Here is a 10,883-nt window from a genome sequence, read left to right as displayed (position 1 = left end):
GTGAGGCGCGAACCTTGTGCGGTGTTAGCCCCGGCTGGCGCACTGAGAAACGGGTCGAGATTTTGTTTGAGTGTGCGTGCGGCGACGCATAGATACTATGGCGCACAGATAATATACCTTGCCTTGTTTATTATACTATGGTTTTGTTATGAAATGTGATGATCATAATCTTTAAATGGCATCAAGTTGAGAGGAAAAGTGAACAATGATTGCTATTAATAAATATCATTTACCTACTCCCACTTCTACAACATATCGGTCTAAGTACTGGTAAAGTTGATACGTCTCCATGGTATTGATTACATAGGACTAGACAAATTGATAAAAATAAAATCAAAATTAACAATATATTAATAATATACTAAAATAAATTAATAAACAAAAATAAAATAAACGTCCTGAAAAATCTGTACCTAAGATACGAAATCGTATCGGAAAATTACATATATTTTATTTGGCTCAAATTGGCATTTCGTGTTTATTTCGCCCAGAATTAATAGCTCCTCAAACTTACCAAATTTTTAATCGAAAAAGGCCCAAAGAAAGGCCCTACCTGCTGCATTATTCGTGCACTATGGAAATAAAAGTTATTGAAAAATTGCCTACCGATGGATATTTGAAATTTAACCAAGATCAACTTAAAATTGTGAGAAAAATATGTAATATGGAGGACCCCGGAAAAATAAAACAAGGTGCAGAAATATTGAGAGATTGGTTGCAGAAGCAGGAATACTTCATCAAGAAGGATTACTGTAAGTGCTTTATATTAAGTAATATCTAAGAAATCAAATAAATATATTCCGTAAAATGTGCCTACTTTGCCCCCCCACTGGGTATTTGTGCTCTAGCAGTCTGTTTTGTGGGTATGTCCATTTAATTTTCATATCAATTAATAGGTGTATAAATGTATATTTAAGTGATTAGTCTTTTTTTATTAAGCTGTAGGTACTTGTTTTTTTTTTCTTACTATAAAATAATACTTTTTAACAATACCTAAGGATAAGTAATCAATATATTTAGTTATTATAAAAACAGGAGCATATTTCACAATGAATTTAAGAAACTAAGGATATTTTTTTCTTCGAGCTATTAAGGCCGCGTATGTGACATGTCGGTTATGTCCTAACTTTTCTGATCGATGTGATTTGTATCATATATATCAATTTTGATAATTTCATGTATCTTTTTAATCTTCATCTGCATAATCTTTTCTGTATAATCTTTCTTAGAATTTGCTATATTATTTTTGAGGCATTCTTTTTTAATGTCTAGTTAAGTAAGAAAATATTAATCCAAGGTAACACCCGAAAATATGTACGTGTTAAAAAATAGACAGTGTTTTCTATTATATTGCGCAAATACTTTTTACAGCTCATACCTTCTTCGAAAAAATGTTGGTGATCACCAAAGGATCCGTGGAGCGCGCAAAATTACGCTACGAGAAACATTGCACTTTGAAAACAATTTGGCCGCAATATTTCATCCCTACTGATGTCAATTCATTTAGAAACGATTTTCAATTATAGTAAGTTTTCTTCCCTCTCTCTTTTATATACATTTATTTATGTCGGTCATTTTAGTCGTAATTTAAACTTACACAATCGAAAATCTATTCGCAATAGTAAGTTGTATAAATTTGTAGTGTTTATTTAATAAATATTATTTTAAATTTAAGTCAAAGCATACTTCTACCCGACGTGACCGAGGAGGGTTGCAGAGTGAGTTTATCCATATTCAGTGATGACGTAACACTGGCTGCTGACCTACCTATACGCATCACCAAATTTATTGTTAGTGTAAGTATTCTCCCTTCTATCAAGAAAGCCTATGTCTAAAATAAGTTTTTGAAAAAAAAAATGTTGGTACAAGATTTTATCGCTGACTATACTTTCCTTATCACAGGCAACTAATTTTCATCGAGACAATTCTAAAAACCCCAAACACAATTATTGCGTTGTTTCATCACAGAGTTCATATGACCACCTCCTGTCTCCATCAGATTAGCTCGATGCATGGGAAGATTTGACCCACATTAGCTAACAAACTAACATATGCTAACAGGGAAAATTAAATAAAAGCTAGTAAAAATACATAAGTGTATACTGTAGTGTTGGACGTTAAATGAAACTACTTGCTTGGAGTATAGATCTATAATGAATTGAATAACATAATGTAAGAGTTTTTATAGGACTAAACTGAGGGAGTGTGAGTGTATAGGTACGTGTAGCGCGCACACTACAATACCCAAGTACCATTTTGGTAGGCATTTTGTTGGGCCTCTGTTTACTTACTTTTCTTTTCGGTATCCGAAACCAGCATCGTTTTTAAACATCATCCTTGCAGTTCACTGTGCCTACGTAACTTTGGTGACAATGCGACATGTATACGTTGCCATAAAATCAGATAATGGAGAGCAAAGGCACAGAATAAGTAATAGTATTATCATATAGAACGGCCACGCACCGCCCCGCCCCGACTCGAATTACCTCGCCCCGCGACAGAAATCTGGCGGACTTCTGGCGTACTCTCAGTACTATTTTTAAGCAACTTACACTATTGTCTTTGTTTCAGATATGTGAATATGTCATTGCCCATGACTACCCAAATGGATTTGTAATTATTTTGGATCATCGGTTCAATAATTTATTATTGTTAATAAAATCTGCTACTCGAAATTTTACTATTCTTCAGCACTGTATAACAATAATATTGGTCAGTATCTATTATTTATAAGTATACCCTAACTAAACTATATATGTATTTCTTACCAGGATGAGAACCCGGACCTTCTGCTTCGTAGGCAGGGTCACTACTAACTAAGAGGCTGTCTAAGTCTTGTACCAAATTTTAGTTTTTAATAATTAAAGTCTTTTATCAAATACAAAGGGGATTTGAGTATGGTTAACTACTATTTAATTTTTGTTTGATAACCTTTAACTTTGTAACTATGCTGATATTTGGCTCAAATGATCTGTAGATAGTCATGTCTCATGTGTAGATTATGTGGGAGAGGGGGGAGTTTACACTTTATTATATTTAAGCAATTTTTAGGGTTCCGTACGTCAACAGGAAAAAAACGGAACCCTTATAGGATCACTCGTGCGTCCGTCTGTCTGTCCGTTTGCCACTACCCATTTTCTCCAAAACTACTGGACCAATTAAGTTGAAATTTGGTACACATATGTAAGTTTGTGATCGAAAGAGGGAAATGTAACGTAAACAAATGAATTTTAAACATGGGGGCCACTTTTGGGGGGTAAATGAGAAAATTTTAAAATAGTTTTTCAGACGATATTGTGTTACATATCAAATGAAAGAGCTCATTTTGAGAATCTCAAATATATATTTTTTGTAATTTTATAATAAATAGTTAAGAAGTTATTTAAGAAAATAACCAAAACACGACCATTCCCCCTTTATCTCCGAAACTGTTCTCTGGGTCTAAAGTTTTGAAAAAAATACACAAAATAGTTCTTTACCTATATATGACAGGAAAACCTATTAGAATAGTTCAGTCAAGCGTGAGTCGGACTTAATTACGTAGTTTCTGATCAGACTCCTACGGGTTTTTGTCACATAAAAAAAATACATGCCGTGCCGAAGGCTACGGAACCCTTGGAACGCGAGTCCGACTCGCACTTGGATGCTTTTAAAGATACCTTTGGCCCAATAGCTGCATATATTAAAGTTTTTTAGCGAAATGAAGTACTTAACAAGATGAAATTGACATGAAATAAATTTCCTGACGGAAGACTTGAACTTCTAACGTGTATAAACATTCGAAGTTATTTAAATATTGTTACTCCATTTTTCCTATCAAATTAACGATATATTAATTCACGAAATTATTTATTTTAACAGGAAGGCTACGGTTTGCGAGTGAAGGCTATCCACGTGATAACCCCATCAAAATCGGCAAATGCCTTAGTATCGCTTTTGAAACCACTGCTTACAGAAAAAATAGCTAGTCGCATACACGTACACAAAGACACCGAAACCTTATTTACTCATGTCCCTAAAAGTATTTTGCCAGTTGAGTTGGGTGGTGAAGCTCCACCTTTGATTGAAATGCAGGGTAAGAATTAGCAGTATATTATATTACATTATATTAGAGAACTTTACAACTAAATGGTTTAAGCCGCAAAACTTAACGGTTCGTCGTGCGTATGTACAATAGAATACATTACAAATCAAATAAAAATTTTGAGCTCTAACCTTCAACCTTTTTGAACCACGTGACGTGACGATCGCGTGTGCTTTGCTATCGAATCGCTTTGTGTCTCTCTATATTAGTGTGACAGTGACAGTTGCGTTTCGTTCGCTACGTAGCATTTACGATTGGCATGTTGTCTACGGGGCCAGAACCTCAAGCTCTTTCTGTATTAGTATCAACGACGACAAACATAATAGTAATTAGTATGTACTGAAAACGAGTGCCTTATAATTTTACTGTGTTAAAAACATACATAATGTATTTTGCAGAAAAATTTCTCCAGGCGCTTTGTACAAAGGAGCACAAAGAATGGATGAAAGAAGCTCAATGCGCCACAATCAACCAGTCTAAGAAGCCACAACTGCCACAAGACCTCTTCAACAATGACTCCATTGGCATGCCAGGATCGTTCAGGAGTTTGAGCGTAGATTAATAAAATGAGTCTTTAGGGACGTTAGTTGATGTAATGCTTTGTAAGTTGTAAGTTAATCAACATTACAACAATAATTATTATGAAAATAATCGTATTAATGTTGTAAAGCAAACTTTATACCATTATGTTCATAGAGTTCGTATATTGAGAGTAAGATAGGCCAATTCGAACGTACACTGATATTACAATGACATCTAACTGATGTCATTCAAGTATCGTGCATTTCGCTCGTACTTGTCCGTACATGTACTGGCGCGGGCGAGATGCACTATATTCGAATTGGCCTGATAGTCGGAAAAACTTTTCCGAGGAAATACGAGTGACAGAAATTGAGAATCGAGTGGTATTGACTACTCGTATATTATATTATATAGGTACGAGTATATTTTTCTGATTCTGATTCTAATTCTGATTCGTATTCAATTGTATTAGAAGAATTTAAATGGCTGGTATTGGAATAATATTAAAAGGGAGCCTTATCGTCCTAATTACATTCTCAGGGGACAACCCCACTAGGGGAAAGTCATTGGGGTGGTCATGAGGTTAATCGTGGGGTTGATCATGGAGATGGTCATGGATTGGTCATGGACATGGTCATGGGTTGGTCATTGTATTAGTCATGGGGCTTTCTAGCACCACAATCAAACGAAACGTCTCAAACATCAAACATTTATTCAGCAAATATAGGCCACAGGGGCACTTTTACATATCAATTTTTACAAGCAATACAATTAACCAAAATTTACAAAAAACAATTACAAATATGGAATCAATTTCTCGTAAAGGAATCTGATTCTGGTAAATTTCTAGTAACTATTTGTTATGGTTTTGATCTTGTTATGAAACGAACTTGACACGACGCGCATCTCATGAGCACTAATAAGTGCGAGCGAGATGCCTAATGAAATGACCCCAGTGCATAAGCAGATCAAAAACATAACAAATCGTTAAATTGGAATCGGCCGCGTGGCGTGAGAAACTGCTTGATTTCGCTCAAATTAAATAAATAAATAGAATAATTCATTAAAGTAATATGAATTAAATAACGCTATTAATTGTCTACACCCCCCCCCCCCTGTACATATAGAAGTAAGCAAAGCCAAAATGTATGAAACAGCCCAACTTTCAGGATTTCGGGGTTGGTCCTATAGTTAAAGTTGCTCAGTATAATCTCAAAACCTCCCCGGCATCGGGAATGCACTTAGTTTTAGCCACCATGTATACAATGCAATAAGGAAACTACATATCTTAATTTAAGAAATATTTTTGTATACTTGTTCGTAAACGACTGTTTGTTTCTTAAATACATAAATAAATTATATTTTGACCCATGCGTAGTATCTCTATAGTGCCCTTGAACTTTTTTTGTACTTTTGTACTTGGAGGTAAATAAGTTCATTGTCTGAGTTGTCGACATCGTAAACATCATATTGACAGCTAGAAACTGCCCGCGTCACGTCTGCGTCAAACATGTTACCTACTACTGTTATATGTATGCCCAAAAAAACCCGTCCGTCACAATAGGCTGGTATGAGTTGAAGGGGGGCTATTAGTAAGTACAAAGATAGATATAACTTCGTAATAGATAGATACAGTATAAGGAAAAAACGTGCCTCGAAAATCACGAAAATTTGATTCTCGATCAGATGGCGCCACTACCTTTGGCTTACTCTCGTATAGAGGGCGTTGACGGTTTTGTTTGTTATTTAACAATTTTAGCGCATATCAGTGAAAGAACATGTGTCAAAATCATAAAAATAATTAATGCAAATAAATAAAAAACATTTATCCATATTTAAATACATTTTATCGTATTTTTATAAATCTTCATTTTTAGTTTTAAAGTGTGTCGATAGATGGCAGTGAATTTACTGTGGTTACAAAATTTACTATGACAGTACCGCTCTATCTATTATATCCTCTTTGGTAAGTATCATGTCCAAGTAAAGGGTAGCAAGTGAAAAATTAGTACCACTCTATTATATGGGTTCCTAGTTGATTAACGATTATTTTACAAATCGCGTTTTTACTTTAGCGACTAAAATATTCTTTGGTAAAGGCGCAAGTACGCATACGTAAAGTTTATTAAATTTGACCAAATTCCGCTTGGGGCGATCGCGAGTTGGCTCTCTTTTACTAAACATACTCTTTGGACCCTATAATAAAAAATTCTCTTGCGAGCGAAATGCGTTGCGAATGCTATCATAATGTGGCCCGATTGAAATTAACAAGAAAAACCGGCCAAGTGCGAGTCGGACTCGCGCACCGAGGGTTCCGTACTTTTTGGTATTTGTTGTTATAGCGACAACATAAATACATCATCTGTGAAAATTTCAACTGTTTAGCTATCACGGTTCATGAGATACAGCCTGGTGACAGACAGACAGACAGACTTAGTAATAGGGTCCCGTTTTTACCCTTTGGGTACGGAACCTTAAAAAGCAAGATTTATAATAATCTGACACCTTTTACTGGTAAAAGACGCAATATATTTCGCCATTATCGTTTAACAAAATCACAATTGAGCTTCCTGGAAAGCTGTGATATATAGTATAGGTATCTAGTTACTAATACTAAGAAATAAGGAAAAACAATAATATTAAGGAAAGGTGATTTTATTCGCAGAATCAACATAAACCGTAATAACTAGAAACATAAACCGTAATAACGTAAAACCGTGCAGTTTTTACTGGGGTCATGTTGGGCTGGTTAGGTTCCTCTTGAGTTGACCTACCTCCAGTGTCACGTGACGTGGTACTTCTGGGACAGCCTGTAATACCTTTTTTGGTTAAAATTTATTAAGGATTAATTCTTACCTTGACATTTTTTCCTAACTCTAATACTTTTCTCAAAAATTAAATAAACTGTCACCCGGGACATATTTCATGCTAAAAGGGGGGGTTGTGTCAGGGGTATGGGAGGGGACGCTATAGTGTGCGTAAAGCACCATACCCAAAGGTAACTACGTTTATTTAATTTTTTTTTTCATTTTTTTTTCAAAGGCACATATACATAATTAATTTCAAAATTACTCGCCAAACTGCGTATGCAGTTTGTTGGCGAGAAAGCGCTCTTTTTTACAATTTTATGCACCTACTTAAGTTGCTATCTTACTATGCTTACCCTAAGTTTGACATTAAAGTTAGTCTTAGAAAAAATATACCTATATAATAAAGTAATAAAGTATCCTTTTACAAACTATGCTAAAATAACAAACAACAACAAATATAATTTAAATAATAATACACGGTTGCTAAGGTCAAGGTAAGTTATCTATGTGTTTTTTTTTAATTTGTTCTTTACTTCCAATATGCTATATTTATTTTCTCCTCTTAACCATTCTATTTCATTATATATTTTTGGGACCAAAAATTTATCTGTTCTCCTACCATAATAATTTTTGACAATGCTGGCTATAGTTTGTTTGTCTTCCCCATACATTAGTACATAACTTGACCGAATCACTAGCCGTATACCTCGGTGAATGGCGATACTTATTGGCTGTGCGAAATAGTGTCCAGCCCACTGGTCGCCAAAAGCCTATAAGGCGCGCTGACAAATCATTGTGCAACAGACGCGCACTTGGCCCCATGACTCTAAAGTTTCAATGTGCTACTTTGTATGTTTGAATGTTTATTCCTCAGTCACGCAAAACAGATGAATTTGAATAAAAATTGGCAACAGCTCTTTGCCTGTATAGTATGTATAGCCTGTACAAAGACATGGGACACTTTTAATCTCGTAATTGATTAAGGTTCGTTGGGGTGGGAATTTTATACGAAACTCCTGAGAAGATCAAGGAAGGGGAAATTAATCACTTATAAATATGTGGATGAAATTGTGGACAGAGGCTAGTTTTCTATGAACATTATGGAAGTTACTGAAATGCTTCAGTGTTTTTCGTATGTTAACACGTAAATGGAGTATTATTGTCATCCCTGGACAGGAGCGTTTTAAGGATGACTCACGTTAGACCGGGCCGTGTCCGGGCCGGAGCTTTCGGCTCTTACTTTTCTATGGCATGACAGGTGATCACGTGATGCTTTCCATAGAAAACGAAGCGCCGAAAGCTCCGGCCCGGACACGGCCCGGTCTAACGTGAGTCATCCTTTATTAAACCTTATTAACTCGGCTCCAACGTCCCATATAAAAAAAAGTTAACCATTAAGTCTTTTAAGTAAGGAATGATCCTGAGACTGATGTAAACTGAGTCCCGGGTATTTCCGGTATCGGGATTGATTTTGTATTGACAATTAATACCGGGAACACACTCTAGTCTCAAGAGACACTTAACCTACTGCAAGATATCTAACACAAGTTCCTGTTAGGGTCGTGCTCAGAGGAATTTTATTGTGAGATATGATGCCTACGGCTGTATTTATCTCAGCATCGGCACCGCACCGCTCGCCGTCGGTAGGTCGTTCATCTCATACCCTGATACCTAAATGGTCGTGCACTGTGCAAAGTCAGTTTCACCCAAGAAATCTTGATTTTCGTACGTTATGATCGTCAAAATATATGAAGGTGTCATTTATATTGCCACTGTGTCTTAAAGAGCAGGCGAAGTACCTCATTAAAAATAATAGATTGAAAGATAATTATTGTCTTGCCCCTTGTAACTTTGAGTTTACAATAAAAATAAACGTAAATAATTAAATGGAAAACACAATGACGCAGGTTATGCTTGTAAAAACTTTTTTACAACCTGATATATACGTCAGCCGTTAGCATTGACGATTTTGCGTGTCATTAAAAATGTTAATTGTATAATACAACAGTTCCAAAACCAGTCTTCGGCCATGAGTAATGTCATCGTTTATGGCTCCGTAAAATAATAAGAAAACCACTTTACCCAACTTCAGCCAAGTTAAAAGAAAGGGTTGTGACTAGCAATTTAACTATGAAACTGAGTAGGTACGTATTTAATATCTTTCCCGAACACGAAATAATGGTGATGGTAAATGGTGATCCTGATATTTTGGAGGGTAGCGCAAAGTCCAAGGCAACACGTACATAGATTCCCTTTCTTTACTGTATTAATTAAAAAACAAGGATGGCGGAAAACAATCAAAAAGGCCTTACAACCACCTCAATGACCACGACTACAAAAGTAACCCTTTAATGAAATGGAAATTTGGTATTTATAGTAATCACGCCATTTTTTTGCAACAATACAAATAAACATATCACGCTGCCGCATCTCCTCTTAGTGATTTTTTGTACTTACTGATTTCATTCGAATTTAAAAGTAACTTAGTACCTAAGTAAGTGAATAAAATTCTTTATTGCACCAATAATTATACGTTTTATCTACATACACGTAAAACTACGAAGAAATTAAAGAATTTAGATCAGAAACATGTCGCCAAAAGCGACTAAAAATAATAATGAGTGAAACCGTACTGATCTAAATATTTTGAAATATGGCTCACGATAGTTTAAGTTCGAAAATTAAAGAATTCATTAAAAATAATTAATTAAGCATGAATTGGGAATTAATCAAAAAAATTAGCCGAAATATTCAAAATAAATTAATTGGAATATCTTACCCTTGCCACTAATAATCGTATGTGCCTAATAGATTCTTCCTGTGACTTAGTCTGTGTGAAATTATGATGATGACGATGATAGCCTCCATAAGCGGGTTCAAAGGTTTAAGCGTGAAGAGGTAACAGACAGAAAGAGTTACTTTCTCGTTTATAATATATAGTAGTGTTACTTAGAATCGTGTAAAATGTGCACTATCCGCGCAATAATAGGACTTAAAAAGCATAGTTAGCACTACCCTCTTCACCAAAAAGGCGGCCTTTTTCAAGACTCGTATTAATCACAATGAAAAAAATGATTCCCGACTGGCAAAATATTAAAAAAAAGTAATGCCACCTTCAAATTTCAATAACCTAGATCAGATCAATAATAATTTTCTTAATCTTCCGGAGGGAAGAAGCGTCACCATATCCAGTGTTATTATTATGAGTTTCATAGCTTTGGCCCCATTCGTTTTAGGTTAACCAGTCGATGAAAGCGCTGTTCTTAAGGTTATTAAATCCTTTTCAAGCAACGCAATAGGTACTGACGGCATCACATTAAATAATATGATTGAGCTATCTTCTGGTCCTGGGCTCCACGGAAGACCAGCACTGTAACATATATCTGCTAGAGCATATTCTGAGTGGTGTCCTGTGTCTGAGTTGTAGCCTGCAGCATCAATATTTTCATTAATGTTATTTTTAGCAA

The 10,883-nt window shown here is 35.4% G+C and overlaps 1 protein-coding gene across 1 annotated transcript; it reads left to right on the top strand.

The window, feature by feature from the left end:
* The first annotated feature begins 567 nt into the window (after positions 1 to 567).
* Positions 568 to 2,816, top strand: LOC134750347 (uncharacterized). The gene is made up of 5 exons (XM_063685510.1): positions 568 to 752; positions 1,372 to 1,525; positions 1,676 to 1,796; positions 2,572 to 2,712; positions 2,772 to 2,816. Exons 1-5 carry the CDS (start codon positions 575 to 577, stop codon positions 2,814 to 2,816), a joined length of 639 nt encoding a protein of 212 aa, XP_063541580.1. The 5' UTR covers positions 568 to 574.
* Positions 2,817 to 10,883: the final 8,067 nt, after the last annotated feature.

Source organism: Cydia strobilella, chromosome 19, assembly GCF_947568885.1.
Source record: "Cydia strobilella chromosome 19, ilCydStro3.1, whole genome shotgun sequence".
NCBI classification, from domain to species: Eukaryota; Metazoa; Arthropoda; class Insecta; order Lepidoptera; family Tortricidae; genus Cydia; species Cydia strobilella.
Note: the sequence above shows the minus strand (reverse complement) of the source record. Positions and strands in the feature narration are given on the sequence as shown.